At 46.7% G+C, this 27,565-nt stretch overlaps 2 protein-coding genes across 2 annotated transcripts; both read left to right on the top strand.

Moving 5' to 3' along the window:
• Positions 1 to 769: 769 nt before the first annotated feature.
• SGK2 (serum/glucocorticoid regulated kinase 2) lies at positions 770 to 16,192 on the top strand. Its single transcript, XM_053958860.1, has 14 exons — positions 770 to 921; positions 6,110 to 6,179; positions 7,374 to 7,431; positions 7,895 to 7,944; positions 8,527 to 8,584; positions 9,169 to 9,252; positions 9,561 to 9,692; positions 10,507 to 10,619; positions 11,682 to 11,718; positions 12,284 to 12,370; positions 13,643 to 13,738; positions 14,010 to 14,165; positions 14,526 to 14,615; positions 14,821 to 16,192. The coding sequence occupies exons 1-14, from the start codon at positions 870 to 872 to the stop codon at positions 14,974 to 14,976; spliced, it is 1,239 nt and encodes a 412-aa protein (XP_053814835.1). The 5' UTR covers positions 770 to 869; the 3' UTR covers positions 14,977 to 16,192.
• A 579-nt stretch (positions 16,193 to 16,771) lies between these two features.
• IFT52 (intraflagellar transport 52) lies at positions 16,772 to 25,670 on the top strand. Its single transcript, XM_053958945.1, has 13 exons — positions 16,772 to 17,030; positions 17,913 to 18,000; positions 18,267 to 18,396; positions 19,269 to 19,344; positions 19,432 to 19,503; positions 19,833 to 19,959; positions 20,539 to 20,625; positions 20,919 to 20,987; positions 21,700 to 21,854; positions 22,827 to 22,914; positions 24,054 to 24,162; positions 24,658 to 24,803; positions 25,379 to 25,670. Exons 1-13 carry the CDS (start codon positions 16,912 to 16,914, stop codon positions 25,424 to 25,426), a joined length of 1,314 nt encoding a protein of 437 aa, XP_053814920.1. The 5' UTR covers positions 16,772 to 16,911; the 3' UTR covers positions 25,427 to 25,670.
• The last annotated feature ends 1,895 nt before the right edge of the window (positions 25,671 to 27,565 follow it).

Below are 27,565 nucleotides of genomic sequence, written 5' to 3'. Positions count from 1 at the left end.
ATGTGTGTGCCCTGCAAGTGCTCCCACACCCAGGAGTCCCTTCAGTGTGGCGCTGCCGTGTCCTGCCATGGGCACGGGCAGTGATGGGTGAGGGACAAGAGCTGCTGCAGGGGGCACTGGCTGTGGGCACACAGGACAGGGCAAGGGCAAAGCCTCACCTCTTACACGTGGGGAGGGCAGGAGGGCAACCCTGCTCACACCTGCCTGTCCCACTCATGCCATCATGGTGACAACTGCTCACCCTGGACAGTCACAGGGCTCCACAGGCAGGCAGAGCCCCTTGCAGCTGCCCCAGGTGTCTGGTGGTGTCTGATGTCGAATTTCTGATGAGGACCTGCCCTACACTGGGGATTCACCAGTGGGCCATGTGTCCCTGTGCTTCCAGGGAATGTTTGCTCCTGTGCCAGGGAGCCACTGGTGTCAGGGCACTCACCCTGGGTACAGTAGGGTGAACTGGGTTTCAGCTCCTCAAAAGCATCTGAATCCCAAATCCTTTTTTGACAGCAGAAATACATGTATTTAACAGGTTTTGGGTAAGTTTCTTCTGTTACAGGAGCCAAACCTCTCAGCTCTCTTCCATTCCCTCTGTCTGCCAGTCCCAAAGTGCTTTGTCACTGGGGTGATGGCAGAGCCCCCAGTAATCTCCAGCAGACTGAATGCTGGGTGGGTGCTGTCCCCGTGTCCCAGAGCCATGCCTGGCTGACAGGCAGCCAGTGCTGCACCCAAGGACTCGTCTCTGCTCTTACTCCTGTGCCCTTCACCTTTGCAGGCGGAGGAACATCTGCGTGCTCTGCTTCCCGAGGACAGCCGGAGCCAGCAGCTGAATTCCTGCCCCAGCTGCAAGGAGAGGAGATTATTCTGGCTGGCTTATGTTCGTGGCCTGGATGGAGCCCTCTTCCACTGCCCTGGGCAAAACAAAGGGTAATGCTGCTGGGTGGCACGGTGCCACTGAGCCCTGGGCATGGTGAGGGCATGGAGAAGGTTTCCCCGTGGAGGTCTCCCACTAGTGATGGGCTCCAGAGCCTCCTGGTGGGCTCCAGCCGGGCTCAGCCTGCCCAGCAAGGGCTGCAGGGAGCCTGGCTCCCGTGGGACACACACAGAGGTGGCAGCTTTGCCTGGCACACCTGGCCCTGAGTGACACCCAGCCCTGGAGGGTCAGTGATCCTCACAGAGGGGGTAGGATGGACAAAACATCACTTTATCCATCACTAGCTGTCATCAGATTAGGTGTTTTATGCATTTTACCTGTTAAAATTTTCCTTACAGATTCTCCTACTTTCTCTTCTTTAGATAGAAAGTGGGTTTTTAATTAAAGATGCCTTTTTCCATGGAAATGAAAATCAAGTATATTTTGTTGATAACACTGAGATTTTCATTAAAGAAACAAAAGTAGAAGGCACTGATTAGAAAATGTAAGTTAGCTGATAAAATTATTCTGAAATTTGACCATTTCAATGCAAGTGGAGGCAAAGCTGGAGAAAATAAAAACAAGGGATATTCTTAAAAGATGTTAATGCTGATAGTTTGAGAATATTTGCTGAGCAAAACATCAGCTTTTGACCTGAAAGAAGGTAATATTTCAAGCAAAATGCTGCTCCCCCTCCCTCATTACACATGGCACCAAGTTCATCAGATGTTCCTGATGATTTCCCCCTGCAGTCTGGGTGAGGGACCCATCCCACGGTGGCCAGCCTTTCTGCTTTCCACAGGGAAGCTGCCACAGCCTGGCTTTTACCTCCTTGCACCCAGCACTGAAATTGCTCCAGAAGCTGCTTTCCTGCTGCTGCAGCTGCACACAGGGAGATTTTAATAGGAAACTACAATGGAAGCAAAAAGCAACTGCTTTATATTTAATGAAGAGAGAAAAGACATCAGCCCTTCTCCCAGGTCTCCTTTTGCTCAGAGCTCAGTCTCTGGTCTCTCAAATCACCAGGCTCCCCATGTGTTTATGTTTGCAGTTAGTAGTGCTGCAAAGCACCAGCCTGGCTGCCCTGGCTGCAGCCCTCCAGGGTCCCCAGGACACTGTAAAAATCACCTTCTTCAGGGTTTGACCTGAACCAAATGCCAGTTTTGACCTTCCTCCAAACCACTGGACAGCAGACGAATTTCCAGCTGACTTGTAAAAAATTATTCAGAACACCTGAGCTGCCTGCCAGGCTGTAATTTGCTTCTACCCACCACCTGCACCTCCTCCTCCCCACCTAAATTCTCACTCCTTTGGTACAGCTAGTAGGTGTTTCTTCATCTTTTGCAGCTGGTCAGCTTTTCCTGCTCTCTTTAAAGTGCTGCAGTGAGGCACCAGCAGTGGTGTGATCACTCTGAGGAGTTGGGGGGTGGTTGTGTTTAGGGGTTAAATGAGCTGCTGCAGGAAGCAAAGCTCTTCTCCTCTGGGTTTTAGGAAGGAGCTTTGGGCTCCTGGCCTAACAGGGCAGACAGGGTGGGCTGGTGCAGGGATGGGAAGTGTGGGCAATGAGAGGTCTCTGTGCTCGGTGGTTGTGGACTGCTTCCCATGCTTCAGGACTCAGCCTCTGGGGGATGTGCTCCCAGGTATGTTTGATGACTTGCTTTCACAGAATTTTTTTTTTTTTTTTTTTTTTTTGCAAAGTGCTTCAAACTTTAGCCACCTGCTGTTTTCTTTAAGTTCTGCAATGTAGCTTTTCTCTAAAATTTTGAGGATTGGCTGTCTCCAGCTTGCCCTGAGCCAGGGCTGCTTGGCTGGGTTCCTGCTCTGTTTTGCAGTGTCCCTGGGGTGTAGGGAACAGGTCTGCAGAAGAAAATTTGACAAACCAGGAGCTCTCCAGAGGGTGGCTAAGAAAGCTTCCTGAAATGCAGAAGTTCTTTAAAGTCTTTCCTAACCTCTTCCTGGACTTGCTGTAGTGTCTCAATGGGGATGAAAGTGGAGTTCAGTACTAGCTTGCAGCTATCTCTTAGATCTGTAGCAGGGGAAAACTTGAGCCTTTTCTTCTCTCCCCAGTAAAAGCACGTGTTTGCAGGAATCCTCCTTCCCACCTCCCTCCCTGCTCCTCTCTGAGCTGAAACTGGGGCATCTCCCTCTTAAGCTGTGAGCAGCCCCTGTGCTGGGTGAAAGCTGTGGGCTGCCTTTGATGCCCTTCCCTCACCACTGCCCCTCCAAACTCTGAGCTTCCTCCACAGCATCACCTGCTGTCCCAGCCACTGCCCTGCCAGGCCTCTCCAGGCTGGCAGCCAGCCCTTCCCAGAGCAGGAGGGGACGAGGGACTGGCTCGGAGGGGTTTGCAATGTAGGTTAGGCAGGGAAGGCTGCCGAGAGCGGTGACATCAGGGAGGAGGTGGGAGCAGCCCGCAGATGACGAGTCTGTGAGGTTGTGTCTCCGTGCGAGGTACGCGTTGCATTAGTAATGTGTTTGTAGCAAATAACGCTGGGCTGGCATGGGAATGTGGGTCACCACTGCCAGAACTGTGCGAGGAACAGGGAGCTGCTCGTGCTGTGCTGGGAAGCAAACGTATGTTACTGAGGGAGGTGTGGTGGGGGGACGTTTAGCTGCAGTAACTGCTCCAACTTGGAAGTAGCAGCTTTCTGTTGTGCGAGCGGGTGCTTCCTGCCTGGGGGGTGCCTGTGGCTGGGAGCTGGGGTGACATGGTGTTTGAGGAGGGGGGAGTGGGGAGCAGGGGTCTGTGTTCCTGATGCTCCCATGATATTGGGGAGTTCCTAGACTTGCTTGCCAATGCTCTGTGTGGCCCTGGCCGTGCCTGGAGCATCTGTGCTGCACCAGCAGGCACGAGGAGGGATGCAGCTGGGCATGGATAACCAAGATTCCAGCGTGTCTTCATGACCTATTTCTGGTTCTGTTGTTCAGTGTGTGCGCTCAGGAAATCTTTGTGCTTTAGGGGGAGTAGGGTTTGTTAGTGATAAGGAAAAGCCTGCTTGGCTGTTTGTGAGATTTAAACCACAAACTAACCTGATTTTGAAGGTGGACTTGGGCTGGGGAAGGTGGCTTGGAACTTGAATAGAAAGTGATGTGGGATGGAGATATGCGCATCCTACAAATGGGTATGGTACTTCAGTGCCAGAGACTTTAACCTCAGAACAAGTCCCTTTAATGAAAAAGCTGTGTCGGAAAAGGCTGCCCTTGGTCAGCAGGGACTTGTTGAGTGGCTTCACTTCCAGCAAAGAGGCAGTGGAGCAGAACAGGGCTGGTGGAGGGAGGCATGAATGGGCTGCCAGGCAGGAAGGGGCTCCTGCCTACCTGCAGGTTGCTAAAATAGGCTTGTTCAAGCCCCTTGGAGCGAGTCAGGAACTTGTCCTGCATCCTGTAAATACCTCCAAGGCACGTGGATGTGTTTCCATGGCTTGCCCATGTACTCTCTGAGATGCCCAAGCTGTGATATCTCCCTCTGTGCCTGAGTCACTATTTCCCCTGAGTCTGAGATCAGAACAGAGGCAGCAAGCTGGCCCTGAAGCCAAACCCATGCTTGTGGGGCTTCAGATTTGGAGAAAATGGGCTGTATCACCCAATGCAGCTGCAGAAGTGAGGTGTTTTGGATGGGTTGCCCTGGCAAGAGGCTCCTGAGCAGGGGTGGGAACCTTCACTCCTCTCCCCACTGCTGCTATGTGCAGCTTGGGGCTTGTCCACACACACCTGTGTGCCCTGTGCCAGCCTCCTCCCAGGCCTGGATCCTTCAGGGAGCGTTGTCTGCCCAGAGACAGCAGCAGTGATGTCCTTCTGCTGTGGCCGTGAATCTGCCCAGCCTGTGAGGCAGACACAGCCCTGAGGCAGGTGTTGGATGACCTTCAGCAGACCTGGGCAAGCCAGGCTGTCAGGGAAAGGACTATGCCCAGTGGGAGGAGATGGGGCTTGATCTGTCTGGGTGCTGTCCCTGCTGGTGGCTGCCAGCTGGGACAGGATCTTGGACTTGCTGCAGGGGAAGGTGTGGACAAGGTCAGAGGCTCAGACCAGCCTGATGTTGTAAGTTCTCCTCTACACGGTTTGTGGGCTTTGATTTAAATTCCTGTTTTGCCTTTCTTACCCATTCAGACACTCTAAACTCACAGCTTATTATTTTGGCTGCTCATCAGAGCTGCCCCCAGATCCCAGATCTGCTGATGTGACCAGTTCAGGGGCTCTCAGGAGCTCACAGGACCTCCTGCCTGGCAGGTCCAAAGATCCATGCAGGAAGGGCTCTGTTATGGGCTTGTTTGCCTCAACACTCATTGTCCTACAAAATCCTTGCCCAGGGAGATGGGCTCTGGCAGTTGGTGCTGTCCATTCCTTGGTCTGTAGAAGAGCTAGTCCAGGATGACAGCTTGCTTGTGTCTATAAAGGCCCTTTTTAGATGGAGAAGAAAACACCTATTTCTGTGAATGCTTTGATTCTTGCTTTTCTTTCAGTGGCAGAACTGAGGAGTAAAACTGAGTCTTGAAATAATTTTGCTGTCTTCCCCTAAGCAAAGCAAGGAACTCCTCTGTACCGGCTGCACTCCTTGGGCTTCCCTCTGGCTCAGCCTGTGCAGCAGGGAGCAGGCTCAGAGCTTCCTCTCTGTGAAGGGAGAGGCGATGATGATGATGAGTGGTGGCAACTGCCTGCACAGCTGAGCAGCAGAGATGCTCCATGGTGGGAATTCCAGCTTCTGGCACTGGCTATGTGTCCTTGGGCAAGTCACTGCTGTGATGTGTGTGTGCTGGCTTACCTCCTGCAGGGCCTGAAAGGTTTCATTCACGTCCCTAATTACTCACAGTCCTGAATGGAAGGGACAGTGGATGTGCCAAGTGTGTGACGCATCCCAGTACAACCTCGTCCTTGTAAGCACCCTCCTTGTCCCCCCTGGGGACACAGGGGTGGCTCAGGAAGGTTTGACAGTGGTGCTTCAGCCTGAGTCCCCTTGGCCACCAGAGAGGGTGTCTGTTTTGTGGCACTCATCCCTCTCCTGTGAGCTATTGAGGGCTCCTGGTGAGGCTGGGAGGGAAGATGTCCTGGTTCCTATAATTTCCTGGTTATTTTGGTATGTGAGTGGAAGGGGGAGGAGGCCGGCTGTGGAGAGAAGAGCAAGGTCAGTGAAGAACAAATGTGCCTCTGTGCACTTGTGATCACGCTGCCAGCTAATCGGCTTCGGTGCTCCAACTTTGCTCACAGAACTCATCAAGCACGGCCGGGAGAGGATAGAACAAACCATCAAGGCCTCTGGCTCCAGGCTCTGCTCATAGTGAGTATGAACCCCTCCCAGTGGGATGGGAGCCCTTTAACAGCTCAGCTGATAACCCCTGTGCTGGCTGGCTGGTGGATGGAGCTGGCTGGCACCGGGCAGATGTGGGCAGTCCCTGATACAGCTGCCAGCATCCGCTGCCGCCTGGCAGCTCCTGCCATGCCCAGCCCGGCTGTGCAGGAGGGGTTTCTTTGGGATGGCTGGGGGTCTGTGCCTCGTGGTGTGTGGGGGCAGAGAGTGGGAGCACCCACAGGTGAGATGTGGAGAGGCTGCTGGGGTCTTTGGGTCCCCTTTTTGGGAGGGGTGGGGCAGAGGGTGCCTGTGGGGATGAGAGCCTTCAGAGCCTCAACATAGTGCGGTGGGGCTGGGGGGGGGGTCTAAGCTCTCTGGGGTAGGGGAGAAGGGTGCAGAGCTGTTTTATTCATGTTATCTTCTTAATTCTGGCCTTTGCAAAGAGCATAGGGGGAAACCTTGAAACCATAAGGGAGGAATCCCTGAGGTATGGCTCACCCATCCCCAGTGATGCTCAGGCAGGGTGGATCTGAACCAATGAGTGTTCAAGTCTGGCTTCTCCAGCCCCAGCAAAAGCTGCACCAGGCAGACAAGTGGTCTTTAATGTCTCTGCTCACCAACCCTGCCCTGGCTGCCATGGCAGCTCCTCTTCCCTGCAATGTCAACATCCCTGGGCTGTCCTGGTCTGACCTGGCCTGGGGAGTGGCCTCTGGCTGCTGCCAGCCCCATGGACCGTGGTGGCTGGACCTAGCTGGACTCTCCTGGCTGCCCTGTGGGGATACTCACTGCACTGCAGCACCCCTGTGCAGTGGGGAGGGGGCTGCACCTGCCTGGACAGGGGTCTGTGACTGCACCTGGCCTGGTGCTGCGTTGCTGCTGGGGCTGTGCTGGCCCTCCTGTGCTTGTGCAGTTTCTGAGTCAGGGGCCAATATTAGATAAGCTTGTTCACCCAGGAGCCCTGCTTCCCTAATCCCCTGTCAGCATACACCATTCCCTGCCTCCCCCAGAGTGCAGGTACCCCATCCTTTGGGGGTAGCAGTGCTGGGGAGCTCAGCTGAGCCCTCCTACGATGGAAGGGGTGCACACACTGGGGTTTGTACTACTCCCCGGCAAGTTAATGGTGTGAAGCTGCTTCTCTCTCAGATTTTGTATCCAACACTGACTTCCTCTTCTTTTCCCAAGTGCTGAACGAGTTGTTTTTTTAATGGATCGTTCCCGGAGCCCAGACAAAAGCACCCAGGTGAGATCATGGCTCTGAACAAGCAAATCCTCACCTTTGGGACAAAGGGGGCTGGTGCCTTTAGATGAAAAACAAGGAGAGAGCCTGTGTTAGCCTGCTGGGAGAGCAGGTGCCCTGTCCTGTGGGTGATTCTGGCTAGGGAAAAACAGCAGGGAGGCCCTTTTAGGCAAGGCATGGTGCTCCCAGAGTCTGGGGACAGTAAGATTCCTAGGGAACGGGAGGAAGAGAGTGTGTGTGTGTGTGTGTATCTCCTTGTCTTTGGGAAGAGAGAGGCTGCAGCTCTGTGGTGCTGGGTGTGCATAAGGCCATCTAAAGAGACCTTAAATGTTTGCTGAAGTATCCACTGGGTCTCTTGCTGCTGGGTGTTTATCAATGGCTCTGTGGGAGGGATGTTGTGTTGAGGAAGGGAAAACCCAACCTGTGGCATAGATATTGTGATTAAAATTCTTGTTATCTTCTCTAGCCTTCAGCACCAACCGACAACATCAACCTCGGACCTTCTGCTAACCCCAAGTAAGCTCCCTGCAAAGCCAGGTAGGGTGTGGAGTGTGAAGAGATTTAGTAGGGGGATGCAGATGATCCCTGTGTGTCACAGAGTGGTGCCTGCAGGAGTCTGGACAATTACACTTCTTGGCCTTTAACACCACATGTGCCACCAAAGCTTCCAAGACTAAGCTGTAGCTGGTACTCATTATAATCATCCTGTCCTGGGCACATCTGTAGGCCCTTGTCCCTCTTCTTTTGAGAGGTAGTAAGGGAAGGTCTTCTTTGTCACTGCTGCCTTCCTGGCTATCTTTGTCTAGAAACATGGATAAACCTTGTCCCCTGTAAAGGCATCACTTAGTCCTTACAGGCACTGTCACTGCTGCTGCCTTCAGCCCCTGGGCTGCTGAGGGGTTGCTTGTGCTCTGCAGGGTGCTCTGGCACACACAGTGTGAATCCTGAGCTGCCTGGGAGTGAGGGTCACCCACCAGTGCCCTTTAATCCCTTTCACAAACACTTGTTTTTCCAAGCAGGAACTCTGCTTTGATGGTGGTGTTACTGTTGCGTGTTTCTCTCCCAGAAACATTAACTTGTTTCATTCTTGCCCAACAGTGCCAAGCCAACAGACTTTGACTTCCTGAAGGTTATTGGCAAAGGAAGCTTTGGAAAAGTAAGTGGGCTTGTGCAGGTGGGCTATAGCTGGTTGGAGGCAGCTTGGAAGGAAAATGTGTTGCTGAAGTTTCTGGCTGTGTCCGCTGCTTGCACCTCTCCTGAGGTGTTTGGCCTGAGTGGGACTGAGATTAAATAAAACCTCAGATACGGTTATTAATAGTCCATTCTAACTTTAAGGACATTCAACCTCTCCAAGGATTGAGGAGTGAGGGGTTTTATGCTCAGGGTGGTGGTAAAGAGCAGTGCTTGATTCAAAATAAGTTTCAAACTTGTTCAGCAAAAGATCTTCAGAAAAACCTTGGAGACAGGCAGGATTCACTTTAAATGGGACTGGCCCCAAATGTGCCAAAACTATTTTCTATTGGGTGTTCTAGGGGATATATGTGGAGATACTGAGTGCTTTTCTTCTGGCAATGAAAAAGTGCTGGAAATTGAGAGGGCTGGAGCTTGGTCTTTAAAACCCTGTAGCTGTACAGGCCCTCTGAAGTAGTTTTCTGTGTATAATCACTCACAAGAGGGTTGAGCTAATGAGGAAACCCTGACCAAGGTGAGACAGCTGTGACAGAGAACCTTCTGTTGCAGGTTCTCCTGGCCAAACGCAAGTGTGATGGGACTTTTTATGCAGTGAAGGTCTTGCATAAGAAAACCATCCTCAAGAAAAAGGAGGTATGTCTGCTCTCCTGGGCTATTCTGGAAATTGTGGTCAGTGTATGGGCTCTCCTGGTAATGCAGTTGGGGTACCTGGTATTCAGGCAGGCAATTCACATGTTAAACATGGATTTGCCTGAGCCATGAGAACAAAAGAACTGAGATTAATTAGGTCAGATAGGAGGGAGTGGTTCTCTTTTTGGGACTGGAAATGACCCTCATGGGCTCCCAGCTTCTACCTGCTTTGAAAGCATCAGTGAGCCCTTAGGACAGGCTGGGCTGGATCTTTGCCTGAAACCTTAAATGTCTTATCTGCTTTTTGATAGCAAAACCACATCATGGCAGAACGCAACGTGCTCCTGAAAAATGTCAAGCACCCCTTCCTTGTGGGACTCCACTACTCCTTCCAGACCTCAGAGAAGCTTTATTTTGTGCTTGACTATGTAAATGGAGGAGAGGCAAGTGCACTTACAGGCTTTGTTTTAATCCTTTTTGGTCCTTCACAAACATGCTGCTTTATTTAAAACTATTTCTTGTCAGAAGATAATGATGTTGAAGGATAATGTTTTGACTGCTGGCAAGGAGCAGCCAGGAATACCTGGCAGGATATCTCACCTGTAAATTGAGTAAAGATCTTGCTGGCTATGACCTGAGTCAGATAATTCCCAAAGCAAGGATTCTGAGAAAAGCAGTATTGGGGCATTTTAAAATCCTATGGGGAATACGGGAAACATTGGTGTTGGTGAGCTTTAGGGAAGCCCCTTTGTGTGCCAGCTCTGGATCCATGTCTGGGGGTGATGCCATTGCAAATTTCTAGATTTTTTTTCTGTCCTATAGAAAGTTAGTTTTCTCAGCTGTCTTTCTGTGCTATCTGAAACTGGCTGGAAGATATTGTTAAGGTGGATACCTTGCCCAAATTGAGTTCATGTTGGGGATTTTTGCATGTTCAGCTCTCTGCACATATTACTTCTCATGGCCATACTACCACTGTAATCACCCTGTGGGTTGTAGTAAGCTAGGAGCTTAACCAGGTCAGAGGATGATGGGGGGTTTGAGAATTAATTATTAATTTTTGTGAATGAGGAGGAGAAATGAAACAATTTTTAGAAAAGTGTTTGGATTGCTTAAATTCACTTGGCTTGGGCTCATTTCATGCTGTTAATGTGCTACCTGCTGCAAATCACTTCTGACTTATGTAGCTGGCTTTCAGCCTTGCTCCAGACTAGCCTTCATTTTTTTAGAGACATGATTAACCCTCTCACCTTCCTGTAGCTCTTCTTCCACCTGCAAAGGGAGCGCTGTTTCCGTGAGCCCCGGGCCCGATTCTACGCTGCAGAAGTGGCCAGTGCCGTTGGCTACCTGCATTCCCTAAACATCATCTACAGGTAAGGCAGGGGCAGCAAGCCTGCCCAGGCAGAGGGTGCAGTGTTGGGAGGGAAAATGATTCACTGGGGAAGTGAAATGCAGGACTGGAGTAGCTGGAGAACGTCTCACCCCAGACAAGACTGTGCTGCTGGCACTTCTCCCTGCAAGATGGCCTGCACAGGACCTGACAGGCAATAAACTGTTCTTTCCCTGTTGGAATCCTGGATGCTGAGAATTTTAAACTTTCTGTGCTTAAAGGCACAGACCCACAAGAGAACACTGCATTTGACCTGAGGTCATGGAACGGGCTTTTAAAATGGAATAATAGCACTGGGATTATGGGTGTGGAGTTGGTTAGAAGTCTGTAATATCACAGGGTAGAAAACTTAGAGGTTGGGATTTTAGAATATAGAAATAATATGAAGCAAGATGGAGGTCTTAGGGCGGAGGCAGGTTGTTCTTCACCTTCTTCCTTCTTCTTCATGGGTTTGGGTGATGTTTGGTGATTGGACAGAAAGGTCTGCATTGCAGGCTTTGAGGGATCAGTTATTGAGTTAAAAGGGAAAATAATCCAGGTGTCCTTTCTTAATTGGACAGTTTAGTTTTAAAAGACCTTGTAACAAGAGTTAGTTAGGCATTTTGTGCCTTGCTAATGAAAAAGCTGCTGAACTCATGGTACTGAGACTGCAACAGAGACAAGAAACAAGAAACACCTGAGTCCGAACATGAAATACCATCTCAAGTGCCTTCAATCCCGACCTCGAGAAACCAATATTTCCCCTTCCCAGTATCAGCCTGAGAGTAATAAGTTCAAAAACATAAAATAAACCTGTCTCGGTAAGTAAGAAGTGATCTCTCAGTAACAATTTATGCATGGAAATGCAGGCTGACACCTGATCCTGTGTGAAAGCAGACTGTTTATGTTTGCACGTATGTATACTGATGGGAGTCTGCAATTTGGGAAGCTCTCGGTGATCTGGATTGGGAGACTTTGTTAGCGCCTGTTCTTAGCTGATGCTGTTTCAGATCCATGTTTTCTAAATATCTGGCCAAATCTGCTCAAACAGCACTTTGTCTTGCAGGGACTTAAAGCCTGAGAACATCCTCCTGGATTGCCAGGTATTTTCACAGCTTGGGCTGGCTTCCTACTGGCTTTAAAAACATCAGGACCACAAGCAGAGGGCTGTGGCTTTGCAAACTGGACTATAGCTGATGGCACGGCATGGATTTTGTCTGTCTGCCCCCCTGCACTTCTGTGCAGATCCTGGAGGGATGAGTGGGCTTGCCCTCTGAAGAACTGCATGGTTTTGGGGCTCATTCCCAGAAGCTGGAACCTGACCCATGGGGAGGGATCAGGATGGTGAAGAGCAAGTCACTGCTGCAGCTCTGGTGGTGACTTGTTACATAAATTGGCTCTGGGATAAAGCAGCAGAAAATCACAGCAGTGCTGGAGCTCTTCATGGCTATCTAGCTGTAGACAAATAAAAACAAAAAGAAAGGTAGACTTTATTTTTTCGACAGGCTCCAGTACCTGTAGTATAGGGTGAACATAATGGGAGGGAGGGGAGGCAGATGAGCAGTGGGAACCAAAACTCACACAAGATGTAATGCATAGGCAAATACTTGGAAAACCTGTCTCCTCTCCATAAAGAGTGGGACAAGCTAAAATTTGTCTTTTCTTTAGGGACACATAGTATTGACAGACTTCGGACTCTGCAAAGAAGGAATGGAGCAAGAGGAGACAACTTCTACCTTTTGTGGCACTCCTGAGGTACTGCATGTGCTGGGGCTTTGCTGAGACCTGGGGGAGTTGGAAACCTTCAGGCACTTGGTGCTCTGGATCTTGGGCTTATGTGCCACCTCAAAAAAATATGGGCTCTCCGAGGTTGTCAGCCTGAAGCTGGAGTTCAGATAAGGCCTTCCCTATCCAGCAGAGACAGCTCCACACAGCAATTTTTGGAGTATGAATGAGCTGTTGAGGCAGGGGTTCCTGCACTTGGAAATGGCCAGGCTTGTGAAAACAGCTGTGGAGGGGGAGGCAACCTTATCCCTAGGAGCAGGATTGTTGATTGTTTACCTGCTTTGAGACTCCAGCAGTGCAGAACAAGGAGCCTGCTGGTACTGGCCTGCACAGGACCTTGCTGTGCTCTCCTGTGTGTCCTTGGTGCATGCAGGAGCTGCAGAATGCCCTGCACAGAGGAGGGGACCAGGCTCCCCACTGGAATGCAAACACTGCTCAGAGGGGAGGAAATGCCTTCCCTCCAGTGCACTCCAACTGGGTTTTGCAAAAACCTATTTCCAGTCTGGCTTCTTGGAGGCTTTTCTGCCACCTTCCTACTGAGCCTGGGGATTTTGGTAGCACTTCAGCCTAGGTAATATACCTGTCCTGCTGCTTTCCCCAGGCAGCTTGACAAAGGGTCTGTAAACTCAACACCTTTCATCCTTCAAGCTCAGTAGAAAGGCGCAGAAATTTCCCTCCTTTTTTCAGTGAGGTTTCACTTATGCAATAGAACAGCATGAACCAAGCAGGAATGTTTGGATTTTGTTTTTCTAGTTTTGGTGTGTGTTGGTGTTTTCCTGTTCTAGACAGAGCCTGATAGTACACAGAGGTAATTCTGTGGGAAGCTCTTCTGCAGGCTGCTCAATTTCTTGCCTGTTGCTCCTCAATGGTGGCTCTTGGTAGTTTTGCTGCTGTGGACAGACTTACAGGTGCTGAAAACTGCCGCTTTCTCAAAAATATAGGAGTTCTTTAGAGGTGTGATGTCTGACAGTGGGACAGGATTGCTGGCTGAATTGTGACAGGTGTCAAATTCTTGTAAAGTCCACTTGAGGAAGAGACCTCCTGTAGTCTGCAAGGACACTTTGAGGGCTCTCAACCCCATTGCTCCAAAGCAAGTCAAGAGTTTATTAGATAACACTAGGAAAAGCACCTGTGTTATTCTTAATGCATTTGCTCAACTTGAACTGCAGCCAGGTTTGTGACTAAGAAGGGCAAAGCCCTTCCTTTATAATTTGACTCCAATATTTCCCTCTGACTTCCCAGTATCTGGCTCCTGAGGTGCTAAAGAAGCAGCCCTATGACAGGACAGTAGACTGGTGGTGCTTAGGAGCTGTCCTCTATGAAATGCTCTTTGGACTGGTAAGTTTGGAAATGGGCTGGTTTACTTTAAATAGTGGAAATTTGATTTGCAAAAGCTGTAGTGTGAGGTTGGTCTGGTGTTCACAAGGTACTTTATAGACAACTAAATCCTGAGTTAATGATCTGGTCCAATCCTACCACTGCCCTTCTGAGCAGAGGTGTGGCAGGTCTCCCTCTTCTACTCACTGCAGGACTCATTTTGCCCTGCAATGTGTGGCTCCTTCTGGTAGCTCATGTTTTACCTGGCTGCTTCTCCTCTCTTTCAAATTAGCCTCCTTTTTACAGCCGGGATGTGTCTCAGATGTATGACAACATTCTGCACAAGCCACTACAGATCCAAGGAACCAAGACTGTGGCAGCTTGTGACATCCTTCAGGGACTTCTCCACAAGGACCAGAAGAGGAGGCTGGGTGCCAAAACAGACTTTGTAGGTGGCCTTCACTATGAGCAGGAGGGAGGATGGATGGGAAAATTTCTATTCTGAGCATTTCTTTCATAACAGCAGTGCCTTGGAAAAACCCTCCCACACAGTCTGTCCCTTCAGCCTCCTGCAAGGAACACATGGGGTTGACTTGGATTTCCAAAGGGAGAGGGGTGGTGGCCAGCTAAGGACACCAGTGTGAGATGCGTCATTTCCCTTCGGGGGATTCCTGGACCAGGACCCTCAAGTATTAAGGATTTGTAGATATGAGTGGTAACTTCAAGTCAACCACTTAAAGCTGTGAGACCAGGTGCTGAAAAATGAGTGTTGGCAGAAATTGATTTTTCCTTCCTGCTTTCTGTACAGCTTGAGATAAAGAGCCATGTATTCTTCAGCCCAATAAACTGGGATGATTTATATCATAAGAGGATTACTCCTCCATTCAACCCCAATGTGGTAAGTGGGAAATTCTGTCTGTTTTACAGAAGGGATCCTCTCCAGATGTCTCATGTGGACACTGGGGTTCTGAGGTGTGGGTTGGGACCTGCAGATGCAGTGGTGATGGCTCTTTTGGAAGAGCAGCTGTGTTGGACTGTGTGAACACAGGGTCTGGTTTGGGTTTGCTCACTCGGTGATTGTGTCTCTCTGCTCCTTGGCTTAGGCTGGCCCAGCTGATCTGCGACACTTTGATCCTGAGTTCACCCAAGAAGCCATCTCTGCCTCCATCACCCGCACGCCTGACCTAGCAGCCAGCAGCCCCAGTGCCTCAGATGCATTTTTAGGATTTTCATATGCACCAACTGAAGAGGACATTTAAGTTTTACAAAGGCTTTGTCAAGCCATATTTTAAATGAATGGGTTTTTGTGGTTTTTTTTGTTGTTGTTTTTTTTTTTTTTCCCTTTTGAGAGGATTGGTACTGTCCTTTTCTCATGGTTTAAGGCAATTGGCACTAACACAGTAACTAGCTGGGAGCTGGGATGGAAGAGCTCTTAATTTTTGCTGTTTGGTGGATTTTCTCCCTAAATGAATGTTGCCCTGTCAGGGAAAGGAGGACACTGACTACGATTTCCCCTGAGTGTCTTGTGCTGCTTGGCAGAATTGTATTCACTCTGTGGTTATATTTATGGTTGAGGTATGTGCCATCATTCACATCAACAGCCATGTCCCTTTAACTGGACACGTTTATTTTACTTTTTTTTTTGTGGAGTTATGCTCAGCTATGTCCAATGTCTTTCTCAAAGCTCTCAACAGAAAAGGAAACTCTTCACATCACTATGAACAATGGCTTCCTTCCTTTAAGTGAACTCTGTCACTCAAGCTGCTCATCCTGGGCTGAGTGAAAAACTGTTCATCAGTTATTGCTCCAAAGGCAACTGCAGATCTGTGAATCCTGAACTGCACTGTGGCCCTTCAGGCCAGTCTGATCCTCCTCAAAGTGAGTGGATGATTTTTCTGGTCCAGGATTGACATGCTACTGCAGCAACAATAAGGCTGTGATGGAGGAGCCAACGTGTAGGAGGCAAATCCCAGATCAAGTGGGGTGGGGAAAGAGACTGAGTTGCTTGGAAAAATAAAAATACCTTTATAGCTGAACTCTGGTTGGGGGTGGGAGGTACTTTCACAGCATGTGCTTGACTTGCCCCAGGCACACCAACACTACTGTAATGAGCACAGGGCAGTAAACAACGAGTGGTGGCCATGCTCCAGACTCCAGCACTCACCTGAAAATGCCCATCACTGATGTGGAACAGTTATTTATTCTGCCTTAATTTAAAAGCTGGTGTATTCATTGAATGTCACTTCCCACGTGTTTTTTTTTAAGCTGTTCTGTGCTGTTGCTGTGGGGAGGAGAGGGGGTTCAGAGCAACACGGGGATAAACGAGGGTCTTTCTAAAAGCTGTGTGATGCTTGCGCTGTGGGGAACCTTGTGCTGGTACAACTGTGTGTTTTGGTTTTTTTATCAGGCTCTATCTTGTATATGCTGAAGTCATTGGAAATATGACATGGTTTATATTAAAGTTGCAAACACTGATGTGCTTCTCTGGGTGTTCTGGATAAGAGGGGAAGGAGGCTGTTTGCTTTGTGCTGGGCCTGAGAGCACAGGGCCGCATGCAGAAAGTGACTAACACTGCTGTGTTTAAATTAGAGAGGAATTCCCTAATTTAAGCACGTACAGAATCATGGAAGGGTTGAGAATCTTAAAGGCCATGGGCAGGGACACCTTCTGCTCTTCCAGGCTGCTCCAATCCTCATCCAGCCTGGCCTGGGACACATCCAGCGATCCAGGGGCAGTCACAGCTTCTCTGGGCAACATGTGCCCCGGCCTCCCCACCCTCACAGGGAAGAACCTGCAGCTGTCAGGACTGGGATTTTTGACACAAGCAAAATCAAAGGCCCAGAAACGTCAAGAGGGGCTCCAGCACAGCGGGGCTGGGCCGGGCCTGACAGGCGCGGACTGCGGCCAAGCGCCCGGGCTGAGCGAGGGCGGGAGCGCGCCGCGTGCCACACCCCCCGCCCTCCGCATTGGTACAGCCCCGCCCCGTTCCCTGGCGGGGAGTGGAGCGAACCACTGCGGCGACCTCTGCACTCGAGGGGGGGAAACGCCACCCGCGCATGCGTCCGGTCGGAGCGTTGCTAGGGCGCGCGTGGTGACGGCGACACGGCGGGGGCTCGCTGGGGACCCGCGGGCGGCCGGAGCGCTGGCGCTTGCCCGCTGCTCCCCAGAGCCCTCCGGCAGCCCCGGGGGAGCCTATGGAGAGCGGCCCGCGCAATGCCATAGTGTTCAACGCCTCCAAGGGCGAGAGCTTCACGCCGGCCGGCGGCTACAAGGCCCTGCGGAAGAGGCTGCGCGGCGGCTGGAAGGTGCAGAGGTGAGGGGCGGCTCTCGGGGCACGGAGAGGCCCCGGCGGGCGGGTGTGGGCCGCGTTGGGCGCCCGAGTGGCCTTTGGGGCTGTGTGTCGTGAGCTGAGGTCGCTCTCTCGCCTTGATTGCGCCCTGTTGCATCTTCTGCCGCTGTGGGATGCTGTGCGTGGTTCTTGGGAGCTGCAGCTCACCTGTGGAGGAGATGGAGTGTAAGTTGTAAGGATGAAGCTCTTCATACAGGTTGGTGAGTCTGGCTCGATTTGGAGTTTGGGACAAAAAGAAAGCAGAGGTTTTGTAGATGGCACTGTTTATCTGACCGCTGCAAAATGGCACGGCACGGAGCTGTTTGGGGGAGGAGATCAGGGAAAGGCTCTTCTCCAGAGGGTGCTGGCACTGCCCAGGCTCCCCAGGGGATGGGCACGGCCCCGAGGCTGCCAGAGCTCCAGGAGCGTTGGCACAGCGCTGCCAGGGGTGCCCAGGGTGGGGCTGTTGGGGGGTCTGTGCAGGGATGGGGCTGGGCTCCATGGTCCCAGTGGGTCCATCCCACCTCATCTTATTCTTTGAAATGTGGCCAGATCAAAAAGAAGAAAAAGAAAAATAATAGGAAGCTGTTCAGGTGCAAAGTTTAATAGCAGCTGTGACAGCTTGCGGCAGTTCTGGATCTGCCACAGGGGCTTGTCAGAGGAGCGTTACTGTTTAGCTGGCTGACATTTGTTAGGATTATTTGTGCTCAAGTTGTCAACTTTAAACCCAGATAAAAGGATGCAAAGTGACTGAAGTGATTTGCTTTGTGTTCATTTGCCAGTCCTTTATAAAAAGCACAAAAGGAAAAAGTTGTAGTTCAGGACTATAGCCAAGAATAATGCGTGTCTTTATTAATTTATTCATAGCTTAAAAGATGAGATCACATCTGAGAGATTGCTTGGGGTGAAATTATGGATTACAGCAGGACCAAGAGAGAAGTTCAGTGCTGATGAGGTAAGAAGTCAATAACTGTTTTCAAGTTAATTATGTTTTAAAATTTTCTTAAGTAGAAAAGAACAAGACAGATGACTTTGTTGTAATGCTACTTTAAATGAGTTCATATAAATTGGAATTTTAACATTTTTCCTATCGGATAAAGTTAAATGCAAGCAGTCAAAATAATTTCCCTCCACTCATCTCAATATAACTTCCTGCAGTTTTGTGTGTAGCTTCTCATGGTTTTTTTGGTTTTTTTTTCCTGGATCTTTGTTGATTTCTAGTTTTCCGTTCTGAAGAAATTCCTGGAGGACGGTGGGGCCATCCTGGTGATGCTGAGAGAAGGTGGAGAGTCCCGGAATGGCACAAATATTAACTTTTTGTTAGAAGAATATGGGATCATTTTCAATAATGGTAATGGGGCTCACTGCTACCTTTAGTCATCAATTTGCAGCAAAACTGAAAGAGCAGGTTCAGCCTTTGTGGATACAAGCCAAGCAGATCTTTCTCACAAAGTATCTTTTGATCTGAAAGATTTTTTTTCTTTAAATCTGAATGCACATGGCAAGGTAATACTGGAGCACAGCAAAAGCTTTCCATGGACAGAGTACATGGGCAACTTAGCCATTTCCATTCCTTTGCTGTAGTTGTTAGTTTTAATTTATTTTTTAAAACATTCTAGGGAAATTTGATTTAAAAGCCATTAATTTGAAACATTTTCCACACATTTTAAAGGATTGAATCACTTAATGCTCACCCTGAATAAGAAGTGGCACTTTTCTTTAGCAGACCAATAAAATGTAATTCATTATTTTTGTGCTGCCAATGTGGAAAATACCCCAACAACCCAAGGCAAGTGTATGTCAGTGTACATAAATTATTTGGGGTCTTTAGTGGCTTTTCTAGACTATGCCTTTTTTGCATCAATAGGGCTGAATTCATCAAGTGTTTGGAAGATGTATAAAAAAATAGAGTTGTAAAAGTTGATACAGGCTGTTGTAACTGGATCATCTTTTTGCCTCTTTTGCTTTGCAGAAGATGGTGATGTGCTTAACTTTTTGCATTTTTATTTGTATTTGCAAAAATCTTCCTTTCCTAAATCTATTCTGTCCAAAAGGAAACAGTAGTGAAGGCTGATTTCAGTGCTTTTGGCAGCCAAATGCCAGCTTTGTGGTGTTAGAAGCAAACAGCCAGGGAATCCAAGAGCTAAACTGATTTTTCTTTGCTAAATCTAAGACAATGGTCAGCTAAGATGTCAATTTCTATATTTTCTTTCTTTTTTCAAGATGCTGTAGTACGAAATGTGTATTACAAGTACCACCACCCAAAAGAAGCACTAATCTCTGATGGAGTTTTGAACAGGTAAATATTTGGGGGATGTGAATCTTCACAGTAAACTCTTATAATCTGGATTGTTTTCAGTAAGGTTTGTTTTTCAATATCTCGTAGGGGAATCAGTGAAGCTGCAAAGAAAACAGTGCTTGAGACAACAGATGAAGATGGAAGGGGCCATGACTCACAGTAAGTGTTTTCTCTGAGGAAACTGATGTGAAATTATATAGAACACCTCACAGGTTTGTGATTAGCAGCAGTACACTGTGCTTATGGTGAGGTTTTCTAATGCATTTCTTATGTTCTTGTGCTTCTGAGGTTATATCTGGAAAGGAGAACCTGTTTAGTAGAGCTTGGTAACCTCTGAAGGAGCAGGAGGGATAGGTTTGGAAAGGAATTACTGTTCTCATGACCAGATCTTGTTTGTCTCTAGTCCATGGGTTTCAATTTGAGTTCTGTGAATCTGTCCAGGCTGCCTGGTGCATGCAGGTGCTTATGAAATTCCTGATTTCCTGCAGAGCTCTCACCTTTGTTTATCCTTTTGGAGCCACACTGAATGTGATGAAGCCAGCAGTGGCAATTCTGTCCACAGGATCCGTCTGCTTCCCACTCAACAGGCCCATCCTGGCTTTCTATCAGCATGAGGTAAGAGCTGCCTGGGGCCCTCCCTGCATTCCCCCTGCCCCACACAAAAATTGTGAGTGGATCTTTTGGGGATGCTTACAAACCCACCTCGCTTTTTGATGCATCTGCAAACTCCAGATGAGCCCAGTGACTCCTGACTTTTTTTATGGTAAACTTCTTTGCATGGGGTTCAGAGGAGAACTAATGAGGTGGTCAGCAAAGATTACATATTTTTTGGTTGACTGGTGGATATCTTTAGTTCTTTAAAGTTTTGGTGTTTTTTCTGCTGGTTTAGTAATAATTTATTAAACAATGTTATTATTAGCTTTGTAAGTCCAGAATATTGAATTCCAAGGTTCTCACCTTGGATCCAGTAGATTTTTCATATGTTGTTTTACTCATCCAGCCCAGATAATTTATAAAAATAAATTCAGAAATTTAGTAGTAAGGAGTTACAAGCACAGGATTGATATTATTAATGCATGTGAACAAGTTAACACCATTTTTTACAATGTAGACAAGTAATGCAACGCAATAACAATTGCCTCTAAAACTGTGATTTGGAAGGAATTTTTGCTATATTGTATTCTTTGTTGGTAGAGTAAAGGTGGAAAGATGGCAGCCCTGGGATCTTCTCACATGTTCCATGACCAGTATTTAGATAAAGAAGAAAATGGTAAGATCATGGTAAGTTGGAGGTTTTTGGGAGTTGTTTTTTTTTTTTTCCTTTAAACACACCCTGTTGTATCTTCACAACATTTGCAAAGCACTCCAAGCTCAGCTTCATTTTAGAATAAGACAGCTATGAAATGGATTCAGTATGGGAATTCCCAGCCAATACTGAGATATTCTTTGATTTATTATCTTTTTTAAAATCTTTTTTTCATTATATGTTTTTAATAGATTTAATTTGAATATTTAAGCTTAGTATGAGATTATTTTGATCCTCCTGAAAATAATTGAGCTTTGCTCTTCCCCAGGATGTGCTTTTCCAGTGGCTCACAACATCAGATATCCACTTAAACCAGATGGATATGGAGGACCCCGAGGTAAGAGAGATCCATCACAAGGAGGTAAAAACAGTGGGATCAGCACTGGTCTTGGCACACCCTGTGTTTGGCACAGAGTGGCTAACAGCAAGATGGGTGCTGCTGTTGTTGCAGAACCTTTATTCATAATCTAGGATTGAGTAGACAGATGGCTGAGGTGTAAAAATTAATGTGCCACTCAGCCTTAGATTGCTGTTCATCATCAGATATAATTTGTGAAAGTCTCTTTCCAATTTGCCCATGTTTATGAGATGGACTGCTCCAGTGTGATGAGTTTGCACTTCCCTCTGAGCCCTGAGACAAGAGGGATGTGCAGGAAGGAAAGGCAGATTTTCTGTATGTGAGTAGGGATCAACTTGTGTATCAGTTTTAGTTCTATACAAATGCTGTTTTTATTTAGAATCTTTATGTGATTGAGTTGTATACTCTGTGTGCATAAAAACCAACAGTTTTGCACAGTTGATTAGTAAGCTCTCTGTTTTAAAGAATTAACAGAAATCCAACTAGAACACCCACGTGTTGGGTAGCTGTACAGCTGAGAGAAGAGCTGGGACACTTACTGATCTAGTGAGCTGCCCTGCAAAGGGCCATACCTGGTAAAGAGTGAAATAACTATTTCTAAGTGAGAGTTTAGGTGGGATATGAGGTAGAAAGACACAATGGGAATGGGTTGGCCATTTCAGGTGACAGGGGTGTGTCTCTGTGTGCCCAGATTTCAGACTACACCGTGCTCCCAGACACAGCCGCGCTCTCCGAGCAGCTGCGAGTGTGCCTGCAGGAAGGAGATGAGAACCCCAGAGACTTCACAAAGCTGTTTGATACATCCCTTTATCAGCTGGACACAACTGCCCTCCCTTCAGTTATCAAGTCAGCAGCTGTAATTTTCTTATTACTTATTTATTTATTCCATTTAGTGTTCTGCATTTTCTGTTTGTGCTTAACTGTGTCTCCTTAAGAGCAGGAAGGACTGAGCATTTTGAATATGGATATACCAGAAGATAGATTTGTACAGTGTGGCAATGATGTTTTCTCTTGCTTCTTGCCTTAGCTGTAGTTTCTGGTCTTCTTTACTTTTTTTTTTTTCTGACTAGATGAGATTCATTGGTCTGATATTTTGAGAACTGTCTGCAGTGAAGTTGGGCACTTTTTGGAGTGGTAACTGAGAGCTGCTCGTTTTTCCACTTTTAAATTACTTGGCAATAATTGTGTTTTGATGTTTATTAGCTGCTCAGTTTTACCAGGTTGTGTCACTATCAGCTTTGTCCATTATAACTCCCCTGTTACCCAGATCATGTCTGAACTGAACTGAGTAGTGGCAGCTTAACACAGATTCCATGACGCTCCACTCTGCTGGGGACACTCTTCTTACTCTGTATTTCTTGTATTTTCACTAGTTGTGAATTCACAGGAGGGTCTCCCTTCTGATCCCATAACAAATACTCTTTTAAAAAATACCTTTTGGTTATTGACTTCCTTACAAACTTTTTTGAAATTCCTGTCCTGCTTGTTTTTTGCTGGATCACTTCTCCTTCATCTCTGGTCATCCTGCTAAAAGTCAATTGTGGAATTGAGCTGTGATTGTTTTTTAGTCACCTTATATATCCACCTATCATTATCTTCCCCTGTCACAACTTTACTTTTCTCACTGTAGAAGTTATTTATAACTGATCTGTAGTTCTCTGAGGTCCTTATAAAATTGACATCCCATTTTTTTTTGTGCCGTTACAGTGCAAAACTTTGATGTTGGTGTGTTCACAAAAATCCATCTCTGTAGCCTGCTAGTGGAAATAGATGTGGTATCACTTTTTCCCTCATACTTGGAATTTTTCTGTGCTGCAGAGCTTATGAAGAACTGAATATGAAACATGAACCCCTCCAACTCATTCAGCCTGAATTTGAGACTCCACTACCTGTCCTCCAGCCAGCTGTGAGTCATTTTCTTGCTTGTACAGTACAGGGAGAACCCTTATCCACAAAGGTTGGACTTGATAATCTTGGATATCTATTCCAACCTTAATGAGTCTCTATTTCATTTGTTTCATGCAAAACCTCTGTGTGTCATTTCCATGGTTCTGTAAAAGAAGCAGTGAGAAATGCTGTAGTAATAACTAATCACTTGGGAGCTGACTACACTGCAGGGACCATCTTTTAGGAAAGAGCACTCATTTACACTTCAAATTTATTAAAAGAGCTTCAAAATGTAGTGTGTGGTACCAAAACAGAATCCTTGTGTGGTGAGCCTTTGATTGAGTAGCTGCTCCCAGTCCTGTGAGGTGCTGGCTCAGCCTTCCCTGTGCAAACAGGATGTGGTATTTCAGAAAGCTGTGGTGGTGAAGGTACTGCACTGCCTGCTGCCAGGGAGGAGTCAGTCTGTCCTGCTCTGCCTCCATCTCTCAGATCCTCAGGGGAAGCAGAAAGTGGAACATTGGTCTTTTACAGCAGGAGCTGATCAAACATTAACCAGCAATGTTTGGGCAGACAGCAACAACACGAGCTATGGGGGTGTCGAACTCATTTCAGAAGGCAGGAATCTCAGTATCTGAATTTTGCCATCATTGTTCCATCCTTCTTTACCCTGGCCACTGAGAAAGCATTCCTGGGATCCTTAGGAGCTTCAGGAGTGCAACTGAAAGTGGTGTCTCCTTCACTGCTTTTTAAAGACCCAAGTCCAGCTTGTGACATAAATGGTCCCTGCATGAAACAAAAAATACTCTGATCAGAGCTGATGTCAGTGTGTTTTCAGGGTGAGCCAATTTAGTTCCTCAGCTCTCAGCCATCACCTGGGTCTCATGGAGCAAAACTGAAACTGTAAATAAGAATGTCTAGTTGTGATGCTGGGTGATAATTCTGGCATACATGTGACTAAATTCTTTTGGAATGTTCAGTTATTTTTACAACATAAAAATGGAATTTTCAAATGGTGCCCCTTGGTTTGGTGGCTTTGGAGTTGCTTTTGACTTTTTAAAAGGCTTCTTCAAGTCCGATATAAATTCAAAACTGTTGTCTTAGAGACCTATAAAGTCTAAGAAAAATGTGTGGCAATCAACCATGCTTTTTCTCTCCAAGGTTTTTCCACCTGCTTTCAAAGAATTGCCTCCTCCTGCTCTGGAATTGTTTGACTTGGATGAAACTTTTTCCTCAGAGAAAGCACGTCTTGCAGAGATCACAAACAAATGTAAGTGGAGCAGAATGTTTGCCCATTTAAAATAAAAGTCCAGTTTTTTTAGAGGGAAAAATGTTATATTTCATTTTAAAGCATGCACCTCATTTGGGAAAATCTACTGCTGTTATCCTGATCTAAGGAATTGAAAGGCTTTGGAAATTAATAGTGTGACTTTATGTACCATGACATTATATTTTGGCTGTTACATGACATTTTATCATGTTTCTACATGTTTCGTATATTGTGCATAAATTGCTTTGTGCACTCTTGGTGATAAATTTCACATCCTTTTTATGCTTTGAAGTTAAAATGTTAAGATTATTCTAAACACCTAAAGAAGATGAGCAGGTACTGGCTGCAGGAATACATCATGGCTAGTCCACTGAGCTTAGTGATGGGACTGAGCCTCCCAGATGCCAGCAGTAAATGGAGATTCAGAGCAGGTTTTTGGCCAGCTGCTCCAGATGTGTGATACTCACCTGCCTTCTTCCCTGGGTGCTCGTTTAGGCACTGACGATGACCTGGAGTTCTACGTGCGGAAATGCGGCGATATCCTGGGAGTGACCAGTGAGCTCCCAAAGGACAGGCAAGATGCCAAATATATCCTGGAGCACATCTTCTTCCAAGTGGTTGAGTTTAAGAAACTGAATCAGGTATTTTTAGTAACAATTACAAGTGAGTAGTTGGAAGTAGCAGCAGTGAGGGTGGTGTATCACTGTAGCAGCTACACTTGTCACAGGCAAGAGGTGATGTAGGATATTAGCTGTGCTATAAGTGAGACCAGTGAATTGTGATCCAGAGTATTATGACTGTTAATCTCCATAAAGCATGAACTGCTCAATTTATTAAGTCTCTCATTTATTTCAATTGGGGGATTAGTACATGCAAGTGTAGTTTGTAATTGCAGCTAAGTCCAGTTCATTTTTGGTGCCTGAGTGAGAGCAGGGAGTCCTCAGGAGTTCACAGCTCTGGCCAGTGCTGCAGTGCAGAGGTGACCAGCATTGTTCCTCATGAGCTGCACTGAAATGCAGCTGTGCTGAAAGAATTCTTCACAGCAAATTTAATGCTTCAAAGTGTGTTTGGAGCATATTGGCAGAGCAGCAGTTTGTGCTAACAAGAATTGCCTGTTTCACACGTAATCTAGTTAAGCCAAAAGTCTTACAGTTCTACCTTGTTGTTAAAACTCTTTTTTCTTCTTTTTTTTTCCCTTCCTCTTCCCTTACTTAAGGAACATGATACTGACCAAAGTGAAGCTGGATTCCAGAACAGTACCTGAGACCTGGCTTTCCCCAGTTTGATGTAGACCTTTTAGGGATTTTTAAAGTCTCTCTTCTCAGTGTATTGATTGGGACTGTCTCAATAGTTCACTGGATGCTTGGATCATTTATGTGTGGTAGTTCAGGTAATTAATGCCTTCTGGGGAACTGCTTGTATTTCACAAGCACTTTCCAAAGAATTTCTTATTTTTCTACTTCTTTATTGAAACTGTAATTTTTATATATTAAAAAAATAATATACTAAGGAAATGTGTTTTGGGTCCTTCTTTCTGGCTCCAGCATTTATTTTCTTGTAGTTAAGTCTGTCTTACCTGTTGGTTCTCCTGTTGTACATGAAATCCTTAATTGCACTGTGAGAAGGGTTGTTATTTTGGTTTGCGAATTTAGGACAAAAAAATAGAGCCATAATTTTAACAGGAGCTGCTGAAAATACATGTATCACCCTGAGGCAGCCTCCTTTTGTCTCTCTGCCAAAGAGAACTAAGGAGAGGTGAGTTTGTTACTGTAGAAAGAAAACATTTCTTCCAAGGGAGGGGAGGATTTGAAATTAAGCAATAAACACATTGTTGCAGATTGCTGCCTCACACCAGACTGGAGCTGCAGAATTTTAAAAAGAGAGGACAGGACATGGATGAAAACCTTAAGATTTGATGGATCATTATTAAGAAACTGATACTGCACAGAAACTCGTGGATATTTTTACTTCCATTTATTTGATATCTAAGCCCACTCCTTAAGGAAGTGAGTTCAGTAATGCACAGGAGTGGAAATCCAGGTTAAATTAATTTTCTGTGAAATGTTGAAACTCAATGCACAGCAAAAATAGAGCCAAGGAGATCAGTGGTGAGAAGAAAAGATTTGTCAACATCAGCAACACCCCTCTATTGCAAGGATATTTTTTTTATATTAATGTGGTGAAATTGCATTATAAAGTCTTTTTTTGCTGTCAGTCTGACACTCAAATTGTTAAATTCTTCCCCCACTCAGGCCTTCCATGACTTCTGTGTTTTACCTTGCTGTGCCATAGTTTTTTAAATCAGAGCTGCTTTTGGCAAAAAAATCTGTTAATCTTTTTATCCCCCGAAAATATCTTTTTATTTTACATTTCTTCATGCTTTACATAGCATTTTGGCACAGGTTTTTCTAAAGGAGGTGCCCCAAAGCCCCTGCCAAGTTCCTGCCCCGTTGAGATGTGCTAATACAGTGTTAGCAGACGTGGTTGTATCTCTTCCTCCACTGCAGCCATTCCCTTTTCACAGCAGCATGTTGGAATTTTTTCATTTCTTCCTCTGTTTTCCTTTAAGGCCGTGCTTGTGTTTGTCACCCAGAGCACTTTGTACGTTCCAGCTCCAGATTTACACAACAAGCTTAATCTCTTCTCCTGTGCAGTAACAATAGCAGTCAGCCAGCCAGCACAGACTGCGGCTGAACCAACCTCCCGAGTGCTCCTCTTGCTAATTACAGCTCTGCTTTGTACTCTTCTGGGGTGTTTATACTTCAAACTGTAAATAACTTTCTGTTTCCCAGCCCTGTTTCAAGTTGTTTTGTCACCTGTTCCTGATGTTGTAACATGGATTAAAAAAAGCCATGTGAGCAGCCAGGGGATACAAGCAGCTCTCTGTTTTCTGGGTGTCTCTGAGGCCTCTCTGGCAGCTGAAGAACAAATTTTTTCACGGAATGGATGTTTCTTTACTAGTGTGACATATATATATATATATCTCACATCTCTTTCAAAGCTGTCCCTTTGGCCCTCTGGAAGTATTTAAATTTACTTTGTAACTAGAAACACTTTAGTCATGGGAGAGTGATACAAATAAAATTTATGGCTGACTGACAGAATTTCGAAGGAGTAGAAGTAGGTGAGTGCTTTCAAGAGGTAATGTGAGGCCAGGGGGAGCAGGTTGGGCACGTAGCTAGTGAGGGAATTTATATATTAATGAAATTACTCCTGTGATTCACAAAAGTTGGTTACAAGCAACTCTTACTGCTTTCCCTTTTTATCTCTGTCCTCTCATGCAACATGACTCATTATCCCTTAATCTGCCCCTAAAAGAAGAGGGAGACAGCACAGCAAACCATAAATGTCCTGAAAAGCTGTTTTAACAAGTTCCTCCTCCCTTTCTTTGCTGTAAGCAGAG

Source organism: Vidua chalybeata, chromosome 17, assembly GCF_026979565.1.
Source record: "Vidua chalybeata isolate OUT-0048 chromosome 17, bVidCha1 merged haplotype, whole genome shotgun sequence".
NCBI lineage: Eukaryota > Metazoa > Chordata > Aves > Passeriformes > Viduidae > Vidua > Vidua chalybeata.
The sequence above is the reverse complement of the archived record's forward strand: the minus strand, read 5'-3'. Positions and strand labels throughout refer to the sequence as shown.

What these genes read in the sequence shown, in the direction of transcription:
- SGK2 (XM_053958860.1), top strand. Translation starts at nt 870, where the DNA reads ATGTTCGTGGCCTGGATGGAGCCCTCTTCCACTGCCCTGGGCAAAACA. An exon ending in TGCCCTGGGCAAAACAAAGG is followed by an intron (nt 922 to 6,109) that starts GTAATGCTGCTG and finishes CTTTGCTCACAG; the next exon opens with AACTCATCAAGCACGGCCGG. An exon ending in GGCTCCAGGCTCTGCTCATA is followed by an intron (nt 6,180 to 7,373) that starts GTGAGTATGAAC and finishes TCTTTTCCCAAG; the next exon opens with TGCTGAACGAGTTGTTTTTT.
- IFT52 (XM_053958945.1), top strand. Translation starts at nt 16,912, where the DNA reads ATGGAGAGCGGCCCGCGCAATGCCATAGTGTTCAACGCCTCCAAGGGC. An exon ending in TGGATATGGAGGACCCCGAG is followed by an intron (nt 20,988 to 21,699) that starts GTAAGAGAGATC and finishes CTGTGTGCCCAG; the next exon opens with ATTTCAGACTACACCGTGCT. An exon ending in AGTTTAAGAAACTGAATCAG is followed by an intron (nt 24,804 to 25,378) that starts GTATTTTTAGTA and finishes CCCTTACTTAAG; the next exon opens with GAACATGATACTGACCAAAG.